This window comes from Cygnus olor, chromosome 2 (assembly GCF_009769625.2).
Source record: "Cygnus olor isolate bCygOlo1 chromosome 2, bCygOlo1.pri.v2, whole genome shotgun sequence".
Taxonomy (NCBI): Eukaryota; Metazoa; Chordata; class Aves; order Anseriformes; family Anatidae; genus Cygnus; species Cygnus olor.
This window is the reverse complement of record NC_049170.1, coordinates 43527455-43543400: the sequence shown is the minus strand read 5'-3', so window position 1 is coordinate 43543400 and position 15946 is coordinate 43527455. Positions and strand designations below refer to the sequence as shown.

At 37.4% G+C, this 15946-nt stretch overlaps 1 protein-coding gene across 1 annotated transcript in view; it reads left to right on the top strand.

The window, feature by feature from the left end:
* GADL1 (glutamate decarboxylase like 1) overlaps positions 1–15946 on the top strand; it is an 84143-nt gene that overhangs the window by 10186 nt on the left and 58011 nt on the right. Inside the window, exons 2-8 of the mRNA XM_040548990.1 lie at positions 2027–2199; positions 3111–3237; positions 4962–5052; positions 5754–5860; positions 7259–7374; positions 13087–13166; positions 13280–13334. Coding sequence (XP_040404924.1) covers positions 2027–2199; positions 3111–3237; positions 4962–5052; positions 5754–5860; positions 7259–7374; positions 13087–13166; positions 13280–13334 — 749 coding nt within the window. The remainder of the gene's footprint in view (positions 1–2026; positions 2200–3110; positions 3238–4961; positions 5053–5753; positions 5861–7258; positions 7375–13086; positions 13167–13279; positions 13335–15946) is intronic.

Below are 15946 nucleotides of genomic sequence, written 5' to 3'. Positions count from 1 at the left end.
TGATCTTGGAGTTTTTTTCCAACCTAAATACTTCTGTGATCTCCAGGAGATGGGGAGACGTGAGTTTTTCTGTGTTTATATTAAGTTCTGGTTAGTACTGTGTGGAGCTGTTTGTACATAAAAGATTGGAATTTTAATCCAAAAATAGTCCCTGTTCTGTATGCCTGAAGACCTGGTCTCTTCCCATTCCTTAATACATGATGTTTTGGCTCTTGTAAATTTGGCCTACTAGCTTGTGTTTTCAGAGAGGGACCTCTAAGACTTTGAAGCTGCAATTTCTATACAACGCTCCTGCTGTGGTATGCTGGGAATCATGAGGTTCAGAACTGAGCTCTCTGATGTAGAGGATTTTCCCTCTTGGCTTGATGAAGATGGAATATTGTTTACCTGCTAGTTCTGTATCTTTCCCACAAGAACATATACGCCTCTTCTAGAACAATGTGCAAAGGTTCTATTCATCAAAATACTGCTCCTTTGGATTAAAAATAGAAGCAACTTTGGAAATAATTTGGTGTATCATTTATGTCATCAGTTATGGGAAGCCTGAGGTTCCATCTTATGCTAGAATTTGATTTCATTTGTAATTGTCCTGGTTTCAGTTAGGAAAACCACCGGGTTAAACCACAACAGTAATATCTGTCCTAACAAGTGAAAGTCAACTGAATAGCTACTCTGAGTTATCATGGGAGTGACAGGGTTTCTTTCAACCAATGGGCCCTGAAGATCTCCACCTTTCCAGGCAACATTGTTCTTCTATATCCTCCTGGAGGTGAGACACTGTAATGATGATAAGCATGATGAGTGTCAGACTGTCCTGAAATCTTCTGGAAACTCGGTTGTTTGTTTAGACCTGTGAAAAAGCTCCCTTCCATCTGCGCTTTGCAACTGGAGGAAAAAGCAAAGCAGATGGTAAAATTGTTTTGGGCATAAAATTTTCTCCTACATACATCCTTACCCCCATCCAACATCTTCACTGGAGCTTTGGCTCAAAAAGACCATCCAAGGCAATGCTGTCTGGCTTCATGGATTGTAGCTATTCTATGGCAAGCTCATACAGATTCTGTCTGTAACCCAGGTAATTCAGATGTGGTAGTTACCGCTTCTCCTTTCAGTGCTATACTGTTTCAAATGTCTGTTCTCTTGGTATCTCCTACTGTCTCACTTTCGTCTTTATCCTCACGTTGATTAAAAGTGGAGTCCTGATCTCGGCGTATGAAATCAATACATGAAATAGATACGTGGTTGCCTCTGTTGTCCAGTGTTGTATAAGCAACTTGGATGTGCTTTCAGAAGTAATGTAAAGGAGGGAGTAGTCATGTGTTTATGCAACACATCAGGAGAGTACGTCTCATGGATAAAGGTGAGGGAGGTGATCACCATTGGAGAAGTGAATACACAGGATAATACAGCAAGTTAACAGGTGGCTGAGGTCACTTAATAAGATAAGGACAGAAAAGAGAAGAGCAGGTGTGTAATATTGATAGGAATCTCAAAAGGTTTTGTCTTTGTGGAGGTGGGGTCAGTGAAACTTTGCAAAAGACATGGAGGACTCTGCGATAGAACTGGCTGGTGGGAAGGGTCAGCATAAAAATGTGGGAAATTACATCATGGAAAAAAGGGGGAGCTTGAGGGCTGATGTGCCGGGAGGTCTTTTCAGCTAAGAAAAGTGCTTATTATCTCACTTTATTTCTGTTTATCCAGCTGTATCATGTTCTAGGACAGAACTGTATTTTCCTCCCAGTTTGGAAAGTGCTTTGCATGCTTTTGTATGCCACAGAAAGCAGCAGATACATAGTAATAGCCAGCTGTATGGTATGTAGTACCAGTCTAGGTGTAAAGTAACACAAGCAATTTGCTTGTGATGTTTCCAAAGATGTTTCCACCAACATCTAGGATTTTTGTACATGTGGAAAGGCCATGTGATTTTTTTCTTACATTCACTAAATAATCAGCAATGAACAAATATTTTGTAGTGTATGATTTAGTTGCCCAGGCCTTGTCTAATACAGAGCTTTTTGTCTTACAGTTGGTATTTGCAAACAGGATGTGCTCCAGAAGAAAAAGAATGCTGTCTTGGTGGATGGGGTCATCTTAAATGGTCCAATAATGGACTCAAAAGCAGGAGAGAAGTTTGTGGAAGAGGCCTGTAAGATTATAATGGAAGAAGTGATCCAGAAAGCTAATGACGTCACGGAAAAGGTAAAGCCTTTACTGGGTTGTTGAAAAGTTGTAGCAGCGGTAATGAATAATAAATCATTTTTTTCTAAGCTGCATTTTACTGCACTTTAAGGAGCCTCAAACTTGCTTCTATGTTATGCCTTTAAAGTCAGAAATAAAAAGATAGCCTTCCAAATTAAAAAAAAAAAAAAGTCATAGTATAAAACCTTTCAATAACATAGCTAACATATGTATTTGCCAGAAAATGATATATATTTTTTTTTTATCTCAGAGTGCAATGGTCACTTTCTTTGACAGGACAAATGGGTGCAGTGTTTTCCCTGTTTGGGGTACAGGGAGTTATTTATTTGCACCTCGGGGGCGCTGGTGTTAGAGAAGAAGGAATAATGGATGCTGTATCACTGTGGAAGGGCAACATTATCAGGTTGCTCTGGGTTTCACAGGACCCATGCTTTAAGAGGGTGTATTGGAAGAGAAGCTGCAAATGAAGCATGCTTGCCTTTGGGCATGTGCTGACTGCTCTCACCCCTCAGCAGAACAGCATCTGAAAGAGCTATGATTGCAAATCCTTAGCTAAAGGCAGAATTTGACCTGTAGGCCTCTTGTTCCTAGTGAGGATACATGAGCCATGAACAAGAGAGGTGGGTTTTTAGACTAGTGGATGACTTTTCGCATCCCAGCGTTCCAAGAGGCACACCTTTTCCTCCTTCCAGCTTTCCCCACTCTAATTTTTATGGTCAAGGTATGTCTGAGACACAAAAAAACCTGAGATCCCATGAGACCAGCTTAGCAGACATACTGTCTGGTGGTGTGCTGCACTCCAACGGGCAGTTCTGGAAAACAGTGCTGAACACAGTGCTTACCTGGTACCTTTATGAGTTCCTTTTAGCTAACCTGTTCACTGCTGTTGTCTCCCTCCTACCTATCATTAGGTTTGTGAATGGCGGTCCCCGGAAACACTGAAGAAGATTCTTGATCTGGAAATGAGAGACACTGGAGAATCTCATCAGAAACTCTTGCAACTCTGCCAGGATGTTATACAATACAGCGTAAAAACCAGTAGGAATGCAATTTCTAGTGTTGTCTAGTTTTGTTGTATGCTAACCTAGGAAGACAGGATAATGCTTATAAAGTTCTGTTATCTTCCAGAAAAATTAGGGATTTAAATATTTGCTTTCTACTTGCCTCTACAAGCATGCAAATATTTGGGTGGATTTCAGTCATTTGGCTGAATGCTAGTCACCATAGGTGTCTATGATTTACTAAAAGGTATAATCAAAGGAAGCTAATCAAAAGCTAATTCCTGTAATGCTGTTGTTGTTCATGGTAGATTCTGTCCTTTTGAAGTCTTGTGAAAATTGCCTAGACAGGTATGATATAACAGTCTAACAAAGTAGATAGGAGAAAAACCTTTGTATGTAATTTCATGATGAGTGGAGTCACCCTTGCACAAATAAGGATGTGTTCTTAGTGATGATTATCCTGCATTTACTATTGCTTTCTATGGAGCAATAGTCTTATAGGATGTTAATTTGCTGATAGGCAGTAATTCCTGTTCCAGACGCTGTGAGAAGAAGAGCCTGCAGTGTTTTAGAGACAGTGCATGACATCTCTGCAAGATTAGTTCTCTACAGCTAACCTTTCGGCAGCATGTGAAGTACAATTCAATCTTAGCAAAAAAGGGATGAATAACATCTGTTCAGGAAATAGTGCGCTGTATCAGAAGCTCAGGATTTCAGATGTGGCACATCTTAGAATGTATATTGGAAAGTGAGAAGGATGTATGATATAATAGCTGTGCATTTCCAGGGCACATTCCCTGCTACAGTCACTATTGCTACAGTAAGTAAAACCATAAAATAATTTTGAAGGTGAACCTATGCCTTTGAAAACCATAGAAAAATACTAGTACTGATCTAAAGGGACAGTGCACTAATAATATGCAGATATCATTACTGAGTTAATGGAAGGCATTCTGTTTATCTCACTTTTGTAAATTGACTTCAAATTTTCATTTGTTGCACTGTCACTTTGGGAAGAATATTAAATATGAAAAAATTGCTGTGCAAATAGTTTTTAATCTAAGTATGAACATTTATTGAAGCCTCAGCTCTAATATGTGTAGAGCCATACAGTTTACCTGATTTTGCATGTAGAAGTACTATGCAGTGGATTAAAATTTAGGTGGTGACTCCATTGCCAAAATGACTTGCTAATATATTCAGCAATAATGTAGTTTTTTTTTTTCTCATAATTTAGTTATATCTCAGTGTTTTGAGGCAGGTAAACAATTCCTCTCAACTTCTCATTCTAAGTCTGCAGCAAGGTTTTCCAGACTGTTACACTGCCTCCCTATATCAACATTGAGTCTCTGGTGGGAGCACAGGTACAGCTGCCTGGGATCGGCAGGCTCCTATATTCTACTGCTTAGCAAAATGTCTCTGAATGTCCATCGTAGCCTCTAGAGAACGCTGTTAAAGGCCACCGTGCATACTCTGTTGTCAGTCACTTCTTTTTTGATTTATAAAACTTGTGAATAACCCACATTCATTCTGCGCACTATTTGCGTCTCTCAAACCTTGTTTTGGGACCTGAAAAGGCTTGTGAATTTTACTTTCAAAGGTTTGTCTAAACTGAAAAAAGGACAGTATGTCCATAAAATACTGAGAGAATGATGGAAAGAACTGTGATTTGCAGTGATCAGCATTCAGTTGAGAGAGCCTGTGATATATTCTCTTTTCATGTACGTTCTGTCACTGCTTGCTTTTCATCTATATTTTCAGGTCATCCAAGATTTTTCAATCAGCTGTATGCTGGAATAGATTATTACTCATTAGTGGCTCGTTTCATTACCGAAGCATTGAACCCAAGTGTGTAAGTGTAGCTTTTTGTACTCTTTATGATGAATCTAGCACGCTTCTTGAAGTAACAGCTTCCTCCCCCACCCGCGCGTCATTTTCTGTTTTCAGTGTTTTTCAGTGTTACAGAGGAGGAGGTAGGAATTGTGCAGGAATTTGGGAAAGAATACAGTCTGGATTGGCTGAATAGCTCACCAGAAAGTTGGCTGAGCTGATGATTTTCCTAGTTTGTGAATTGGGGCATAAGAAGAGAGATCTTTTTTCCAACACTTTTAAACCTGGACTTCTTTTTTCTTACTTAGTGCATAAAAATATAAAAATGAATTAATCAAACTTACTCAGTTGTTTGCTTCCTTTGAAGCACACTGCACAGAGCTGAATGCAAATGATTACCTGTCTACTATTTACTTGCAGATATAAAGCCTAAACAAAAATGTGATTGCTGCTTGCAATAGATCATTATAGCTGAAGTTTAAGCATTGTGACCTATGTTAAAATCAAACTCTGTTGTATTACTTTGAGAGTGGAACTGTCAATGTGATGCTGTCAGGAACTAAACAATTGCTCTGCTGTGTCAGATCCATAGTGTTTTTAGTTTAGAATTTTACTGCTGATGGTGGTCAGCTTCTGATAAAAGAAACCTCTAATTTTTGCAAGATTCTGTAGCCTGAGTTGTGTAATCTTAACGTCAATCATTATGCTTTTATTTTTGTTCAGATACACATATGAAGTATCCCCTGTGTTTCTGTTAGTGGAAGAGACAGTCATCAAGAAAATGATTGAGTTCATAGGCTGGGAAGAAGGTGATGGCATATTTAATCCAGGTAAGAACAATTCAGATTTTCAGGATGAGCAATGATAAATCATCTAATACAGTAATTCAGTGGACATTTAATTTGTGTAGGGTATTTGAAAAAGCGTGCAAAATCCAGTGGTACGCAGATGAAACGATTACGTCCAGGCTCATCTTAGGTGTTTCTAGTAATATGTGAATCCGATCAGCATCTGAATGAAAACTGTTCTAAATATAATTGTGTGGAAATGAATTGCTTGCAACTGAAGCCCTTCCTGAACTTCATAACAACAATACCAACAGCTTAACTGGACTGAGTCACTGGTTGACAGACAGAGCTGATGTAGTTGCTAGACACCAACCAGTGGTGCCTGGAGTCACTGAAGTGTGTATCCTGGGTATCACATGTGGGAGCCAGTTTGTTTTAGTGGGTTTGTCATGAGTTCAATTTCTTTTGAGTTTTGGTAGTTTTTTGAAATGTTACGAATAGGCCAATCAAACAAATATTTCTTAAGCTTCTTGATAGGCCACAGTTTTCAAATGTTCTGAAAAGCAGCGTTCCAATCCCATATATGGAAATAATTAAGTGTAATGATATTATTCTACAGATCATTCAAATACTAAGTTATGTTGGATGTGAAGCTTTCACATCTAAGTTGGGGGTGGGAAAATAAATTAAATGAGGAAATGAATTTAGTGTCAACCCTTCAAAAACAAAACAACAAGGCCAGGAATTCTGTCCTACGTGCAAGTAGTAGAAAAATAAATAAAATAAAATCCCCTGGAACATCTGTGGAAAAAATGTATTAATATGGATTTTTTGTCAGATTTGATGTGTGCTTTTAGTAGAATCCTTGCTTTTAATGCAGAATTGCTTAATTCAAACTTACCAAGATACTACCAATAGCTAAACAAATTGTACTTTTTAACGCTAGTTTATGTAAGGTTTTTCTTATTTTGTATTTGTTCTTTTAAGTAAATAAAACCTGTCCAAATCATACCTTGCAGATCTTTCAGATCCGACTCACTGTGGATTTTTTTATTTTTTCTCCTCATAATACTCTGGCTGCCTGACAGATCTAGGCTCTGTTAGGTACAGCCACAGTTGAGCTCAGTATAGGCAGCTGAGTTGGTGCTGCTTTGGTGTATATCAGAAGGCCCTGTTGCAGGGTATTCTCTGCCAGGGAGGGCCGTTTAAGTACAGTTCTTACTTCTTTAGGAAATACCTCCAATGAGGATTCAAACCAGCTGTTTCCATTCATGCTGAAGAGCCCACAGTTCTTATATCTGTAGGTTTTTGGGGAGGAATTAAGTTATTATGGGTGCATACTAACTCTGGTTTATTTTCTGCCTAATAGGTCAAGCACTCAGACACCGGAAATGTGCTAGAATTATGGTTAATATGATACTTGTATTTCTCTTTTGGCAGGTGGCTCTGTTTCTAATATGTATGCTATGAACTTAGCAAGATACAAGTTTTGTCCTGAGATAAAAGAAAAAGGGCTTTCAGGTTTGCCAAGACTAGTCCTGTTCACTTCGGAAGAGGTAAAAACAAACAAAAAAGCTTTTGTATTCATTTTAGAGCTTCTAACAATGAACTTTATTTTTCAATGGCTGCAAAATTATATTTGCCTATCTGATGGAGCCCTGGTGCAATGAGTTTGTTATCAGCAAATGATATGAAATATTGAAGCTATATGGAGAAGTCGGATGATAAATTTCCCTGCAGAAGCTCTCTTGTCAGACCACAACAACAAATGCTTGTGTTCTTGGGAACAGCTGATAAAAGAAAAGGTTGTACCTGGGGCAAACCTGAAGATGAATGAATGTGGGATGTTATGGAAGTCTGCAGCTTTTGATTTCCCACAGCATAAAGTCTGGCAGGAACCATGTGTAGGTTTCAAATGTCAAAGCTTTTTCTTGCAAGTTTAATTTGTACTGAGCTGAGCACTCATGAACCTGTGAAATGGCTCTCTGCAGCTCCCACTATACCCTGTATCTGAACACAGATTCTCTGTGGTAGGAAACCAAACCTACCATAAAGTATTTCGGCAAACCCTGCTGGATCTTTAGACAGTTCTTTTTTTAAATAATGAAAAAATGTGGCAAGTCTAAAGGTTTTTGAGTAATATCTGCCCTTGGGAAATAGAGTTATGTTCATACATTTATTCTGAAGGTAAATTATTTTTTTTAAAGGCTGTTTTCTCTCACCTGTCCCTCCAATTTTAAGTTTATGATTGGATTAGTGCAGCAGTATTATTACAGACTCCACTGTATAAAATTCCCAGTGGTAGTGAGGACCTTGTTGTATTAGGAAGTATATAGTTACTGACATAATTTTAGCTCTTAAGTTTTCTATGCCCCAAACAGTTTGCAGGGTAAGTAGGCAAGAGATGCTTATATTGAAGAGGCCTGAGGGACACAAGCATTGTGTAAGTTGCCCAAGACAACACATTTTGAAAATGAATCCAAATGTTCTAAATAAAAATGTTTTAAAGTTGTGTTTTTTGTCAATTTTTTTTCTGAAAAATGTGTATATGAAAGTGACATGCCAGTTCATGCTTAATTCATCACATTTCATCTTCAAAATAGCTCAAGAGGAAAAAATGAGGTTGAGGTTGAAACCCTTTATTTTAATGCTTCTGAAATGAAGCACGGAGAATTTTCATCATGAACTAACACTTGATTTAATTGCAAAACTTAAATAAAAGTACACTCTACAAACAAATTTAGTTTACTTGGGTATTTTTGCTTTACCGGGAAGATGAAAACCATAAAACACAGAATTGACCAGAAAAAATAAATTGTTAAATTACTTGTGAGGCAATGGTCTTGATCTGTTATACTTTGCTTGATTCACAAAAGCATGTTGTCTTTAGTACTCAGTAATCGTTTGCTATAACACTGCCGTTTTAAGCAGCTAGATATTGTGACTGTTGTCTAAGATCTCTAGTATTTATTCTTCATTATGAGGGAGGAGATGTACATATTCCTGTATCCTTATTTTAGATTCATCTGTACTGAGTCCAAGTTATGTTACCTTTTGGAAGTTAGCTTAGTTCAGATACGTTGTATTATTGCAATTATATTTAATAAATGGCCAACACTGAAAAGTATGCAAGTACTCATATCACTCTTCAATTATTATTTGCTTTTATCTTGAGGTTTCTTTTGTTTAGCATTTTACTGTTGTTCTTCAGAAGTACCTGGAGGGCATAGACCTGTTTTTCACTGTGCAAGCAAGTGATTAAAAAAAAGATTCTGGAAAAGTTACATCCGGTGTTTAGCTTTAAAAGTGGGTAAGGCAAATAGTGTTGACGTGGGGAAGCCATGAGGCTGTAATAAACTGAGAGTATTGATAAGGAGTTAAAACACAAACATACTGTCAACTCAAGGCACTCATGTTGTTTCAGGGCTTGACTTCAACACTGTGTTGAAATGAAATGATTTTTGCCTTGAGTTGCCAAGTCCCACAGTTCCAGTCTGGCACTTGGCAGACTGAAAGAGTTGCCTTGCTGTAGAGCAGGGGAATGCATGGACTTGTCACTTAGCCCCAGGTCACAGAAAATTAACTATGTATTCTGTGTATGTTTGTGGATAATCTGAAGGTGTATGTTTAATGTGTGGCCCACTGAAGGTCCTCAAAAGCTCTGTTTGGCCTTCAACAACAATGTTGCTCGTTCCTGCAAGTAAAATGCTAAGCTACTTAAAATTGTGGCCAAATAATGTGACCATGCTACTACTCCATAGTTCTTTTGCTGGACAATTACAGTGATTCCTCTTGAGATAGCATTAGCAGTAGAGAAATTAATTCCCACTTTCTTGAGGCATGATTAGTGTTTCTGTAACACCTGAACACAGCTGTAGTTGTAGAACACAGCCCACATTTTGATTATTTTTCACTATTTGAATTCCATTTCAACTTTTTTTTCTAACCCAAGCACTTCTTACATTGATCTGAAAGGTAGGAATTTGCAAACTTTGAGGCAATTGGGGGTACAAGTGTATGTGTAAACAGTTGAAACATACATGCTGATATGAGCAATTTTTTGGATGTAATGAAACCAAATTCCTCCCCAATGCAACTTGATCATGAAAGTAATAAAGTGGGAGAACACAACATTAACGGACCATGTTGTCCCCTGTTGAAATTACAACAGGCAAAAATGAGTAATAAAACAGTCTCATAAAAATGTAATTGCTTTATGCAATCATGTTTCTAGGAAACTCTTCAAAATCAAGAAAATCCAAATCTATCTTCTGTTTTAATGAACACAGTGGCAAAGTACCTTATCTTCGCAAATGTTATTAGGAAAAGAAAACTGCCTAGCTGTAGTTAAAAGACTACAGGAGCACATCTTAAATGCACTGTTTTGGTTTGATCTTGTGCCTAAAGGCATTCACTTCTCACTCCTCATGGCTACCGATTGAATATGTCCAAACAAAACCACAGAAGACACAGCAAGAGAAATCTGAACTCATAGTATTAAAAATTATTACTTGATATTATGTATATAATCTAGGTACAAATAATATCTTTTATCTGGGTATTCCTTTCTCTTTGGAAAGGGCACTATGAACAAATGAACTAGTTGATGCTGTGACTAGAGCTGCCAAATGTTCTCTGGTGTGTGTATATATATATATATATTGACGTGGAGTAATTTAGTGTGGTAGTATCGGTTATGATAGTGAAAAAAGGAAATTCTTGTATGTATTCAAACAATATAACTGAAAGATTATTCATCAAAGGAAGTATATTCCAAGTCTGCGTTGTAATATGTCTTGTCCCTTTTCTGTCCTACTGTAGACCTACCAAATTTTTTCAGGTCTTCAGTAGGACAAAAGGAGGAACAGAAGCATTTGAGAAACAGTGTATCTTGCAACCTGTTTTGTTTTGGTATTCCCTTTATTCTGCTCCCTCCTTCTGCTCTTTGGTATAATCTCTGATGTGCTCAAGCCTCCTATCTTTCTCCCATACCATTTTTTATATTAAAATACTTGATTTAATGATTGCTTCTTTACTAGTACGCTGATTTTGCAGACCTATAGCTTTCTGAATGTGAAGCAGTCTTATTATACCAAGTGGTTCATACCTTTCATTTGAACCAAATGGACAGAAATCAGTGATAGAGGCTTGTATTTTAAATTATTCACTAAGTTGTTGAAAGCATCTCCAAACTTCTACTGAGCAACACAGCTACAATCATTATTGCCATTATCGACATAATTTAAGATTAATCATCTTCCTATGTATCTTGTTACTCTTGTAAAAGTTTAAATAAATGAGTCCTAAAGGCTTTGTGGATGTGTCATGTTACAAAACCAGGAGTTCTTAGAACTACCAGATGGTATCAGGTAGTATTTTTGTATGCCTGTATTTAAAAAGTGGGCGATGATGGGGGAAAACCTTTTTGTCAAAAAGAAAAAGAGGCCTTTGAGATCATCTGTCTCATCAAAATCAGCATGACAGGCTTTAATACCTCTAATATATTCATACCCACACATTAAAATATTGTACATTTTTCATAATTATGTTCTGCTGTAACTGCATTTATGTGAACTCTCTGGAAGAAAAGGGAATTAATTATCCACCTGGCTTCACCTCCTGTATGAAAAGCAACAATTCTAGACATCTTCACAGTTGCTGGAATATGGGTTATTTAACTCTTCAGTAATAGTGTTAAAAAAAAAACAAAACTTTTTTTTTTTTTGAGCAATGATAATCCAAGGCTTGGGTGATTTTTATTCTGAGAAGAGAACTGTATAGTCCTATGAGATGCTGATATTCTCAAAACTGACTCCACTGACATGAGTGGGTAGGCATTTGTCATGCTGCAGGTTGTTCAGAGTAGTTTTGATATTTAATAATGAGTTCAGATTAAGAAGGTTATTGCATTTTGAATTCCCAGGCAACTCTTGAAGATGGATTAAGCTGTGTGAGATCAGCATACTATTATTTTGGAATAAGACAAAATTCTCTTATGCTGGAACAACAGTATCCACAACAGAGCAGGTCTTAGCTTATAAGGGTGAATGTTGGAAAGATGGTAACATAAAACCTTGACAATTTGTTTAACAGAAAAAAAGTGTACAAAGTACACACAAAGGGTGGACAGTGAGCACAAGTATCCTTTTCACATGAGTCATTTTACCTCTTTCTGATTGAATAAAAACCAATTTCTAACATCCTTTGGTCAGGTGAAGGGACATCTTTTACAGTCACATTACAGGCTTCATACACTAATGCCCTTTATTCAGTGCAAAGTGAGAAGTGCACCGTGTGTTTGTGTACTCATTTGCATTCCTTTACAGACATTTCTGTGATGAGACCTAGCTAAAATTCTTTGCTGAAATAATAATTAGTGGAAACGTAGATAGGTCCAAACTGGAACTTCTTGCAAAATCCATGTTGATTTATGTGCTAAGTCCCATGTAGATTCTGCTTGCTTTCATAATGGCTTCCAAGATCCAAATTTACATGGACAACGTTGGTCTAAACACCAAGATTCTCAGTTCTTTTTCCAGAGATAGGAATTTGAAAGCTTTGGAAGTCCTGACTGTACCACCTCTAAAAAGTCGGTAGGTCCTGGGACTTGAACTCCTTGAGTCTATGAGAACAGAATTGCTGGATCAGACCAAAGGTCAGTTTAGCATAGCATCCTGTCTCTGGCAGTGGCCAACAGCTGATGCTGAGAAAGTATATTGAAAAATTGGAATTATGAAGTGGTATAGGCTTTAGGCATTGCTATATACATCCTAATTAAGAGTACAGTTTACAAGGAGTGGTGCTTTTGGACTTTCAGACCTATAGGTTGCCTCTAGGCTGTTGAGTTCAATAGCCTTTGGACCTTTCTTCTTGTGCATTTGCCTTTTATACCTATTGATACTCTTAATTCTGTTCAATTAAAACAATTAATTCTTTCCTGATGACATTACAACCTTTTTATTTTTCATTCTAATGGAGAATCGGCTTAAAAAAATGTGTATGTAATAGAGCTTTTTATTTTTAAGCTCGCATTTGAAACACAGATTATTTATTTTCCTGCTCTTTAGTGTGACATTAATTGTGAAGTATGATATGTCTTTTTGCTGCATAGCTTTGTCAATTTGCTTTTTGTGTTAGATTATACTATTGTCATGACTGTTATATGCTGATATTAAATTAATTTCAGTGTCGCCAATTCCTATACTAAGGATTTTTTCATTCTTTTTACTTGTTTACTCACTCTCTTTTGCATGCTCTTTCTTTTACAGTGTCATTACTCCATGAAGAAGGCAGCCTCTTTTCTGGGTATTGGTACAGAGAATGTTTACTTCATCAAAACAGATGAAAGGTAAGCAAGCAAAAGCCATGGCTGTGATCTCTGAGTCTTTTAAAATGCAGTAGTGCTATACTAACCAACCTATTTGAATGTAACTGAAAAAGTTTTAAATCTGTGTCCCTTAGAGGTAAGATGATACCTGAGGAACTGGAGAAACAAGTCCAGCGGGCCAGGAAAGAGGTGAGAGGGGGAGAGAAAGCATGAAGGAGAGAGGAGTGCATGCAGACTGTGTGCTTGTGTCTGAGTGAAAGGAAGGAAAACTAAGAGTGAGTGAAATCTTAAAAATAGGACAGTTGATGTACCAGTGTTTTTCTTACAGGTGTAATCCAGCTGCCCCAAACTTGTGGAGCAAGCCAAGGCTCTTAGGTGTTACACTGTTCTGGGGAGTAAAATTCCACAGGGTGTTTACTATTAATGAAAACCCTAAGTACAATGCTGCTCTGAAGTATTTAGCACATTTCTTCTATACCTAGGATTTATTTTGCCCTTAATCCTTTTTCAAATGAAATGAATGCAGTATCTGCTTTCCTTAAAAGGCAAATGAAAACTGTAGGTTTTTCTGTTATTACAGCAGCTATTGCTTTAGTCTCTGCAGTAAGCAAGAGCTATAAGATAAGGCTTTTAGTCTCTGAAACTATCATACATGCTGAAAATGCTAAATTTTGTCCTTTCTAGTGCTGCAGGAAGAGTGTAGAGATTCCATTCTGCCTCTTTTCCCACAGGGACTTGGCCAAGCAGAAAGTGAAAGAGCACCATTTGGAAATGTACTGATGTGTGTATTTGGACAACATTAACATACATTCCCATGTTCTGTAAGATAGCACTTACTATAGTCAATACAATTTACTTTAGAGAACTTGGAGGACTAAATGTGACTTAAAAGGCACATTGCATCTTCTTTTGACTTGATTAGGTCACCTCATTTCCAGTTGGTGCGTGACAACAGTAGGATTCAGAGCTCAGCCCTTAGTCCATGATCTGGGAATACTAATCAGCTAGTGCAACGTCGATAGTGTGGACATTGACTACCATGAGGTCCTACTTTGGGAACTATTGTGGCTGACAGAAAAGGCATGGCAGTGCTGTTGTGTTATGCACTGGTGTGGTCACAATAGCTTTCACTAAAACGTTCCTTAGATACATCTGCCGAACAACCATCTCCCCTTGGAGTTTCATGTTAGGTATAATAACTAATGATATATGGTGTCCCTAATTACTTAGGAAACTCTTGCTTACCTCTCTTTGTACTTTGCCTTATCCATGGAAGACAATCTGTACTTCACTCATTGGAGTGATCCACGGGAAAAAAAAGAACTGAAATATGAAGCAAGAGAAAGCAAGCAGGAGAATGAGATCTGTGCTCTGCAAAAACAGATATTTTGTTTGTTGGTGTAATAAATTTGGTTGTTATTTAAAAAAGATTACCTGGCATTTATGTTAATAATAAAAAAGTCAGCCTCAGTACAGTACTCTGCAATTTAAAATCAATGTTCTGTATTAAAATGCTCCACTTACAGGAGTGTTACCTTTGAGAAACACTTACCATTTCACTTGCCTTTTAATGGAAGTTAAAGGCATCCTGGAAGTTTTCCATCTCACCTGAGCTTCAGTAACTGTGTCCTTGATAAAGTGCTATTTTATAACTTTTTACAGAAGGACACTTCAGTGAATTACAGTGTTATTCTAATGACTCTTAAACAACAGAGGATGCATTCGTAGAATCACAGAACCATGGAATGATAGCATTCACTAGTGATAGGAGCACAAAATGTTCACTGACTGTGAACAGCAAGAGTCTTAGACTTGTTTTTTGAGGATCTAGTCAAGAAAATCTATTTAATTTTATTGGCAAAAAGAATAAAAACATGATTCTCTTCTTTGCAGAAAGGTGTAATGGTAACAATAATCTTTTGAATTTGTAGAGATCCTAGACTTGTCCCCCTATTCAGTCATGTTACCTTCTGGCAGCTGAGGAAGCTTTGTCATTGTGATGTAGCTGTGGGAGAAAAATGGTGAGAATACTAACAGAAACTGTTAAGTGTAGCAGATAAGTCTTTGCTTCACTCAAAAGTGTTTCGTACTTGAGCTTCAGGCTGGTTTGTAAGTTTGATTGACTTTTTTTTTGTAGTTTATAGTAAGAATGACCATGCAGTGAATTACAGGCTGGTAATTCTTTCTGAATATATGGTATGAATTTAAATTTATTCCAAGGCTATTTTTCACTGCTTTAGCAATTTGTAAGGAAATTTAAAAAAAAAAAAAATCATAATTGTGCACCATCCTAACAGTCCTCTACACTGTTAAAGAAATATAAAACCGTCAGAATGCAGAAGTGAATCAAGCCTGCCTGTCTCTGTAGTAGATTTTAAAAGTAGCAACACTTAAAAAAGAGGACAGCTAAGGAGATCAGATTTCAGCTGAACTGAAGCTATATAAAAGACTTGCACGTAGAGTTTGATTTTTCAGCTGGTGTCTGATTTCAGTGAAGCTACAGTATGTTACATCAGCATAGAGACTTATATTGAGAGATTTAATTCACTGCAAATGAATCCAGGGATCCAAGATTATTCAATTTAGTAACAACTTTAGTGCCTCTTCAGTAGCTGCATTGTCATGCTGCAGACTAAATGCTGAAACAAGCAGAACAGTAACTTCAGCATGTGTTTACCAGCACGTGAGATTGGTCAGTCATTGCTAGGGCTGACACTGTCAATGTCATAAAGTCACTCCAAACCCTACCAATTCTTTTCATTACTTTGGTTTCTGCTCCTGTGTACACTCAGGCATATACA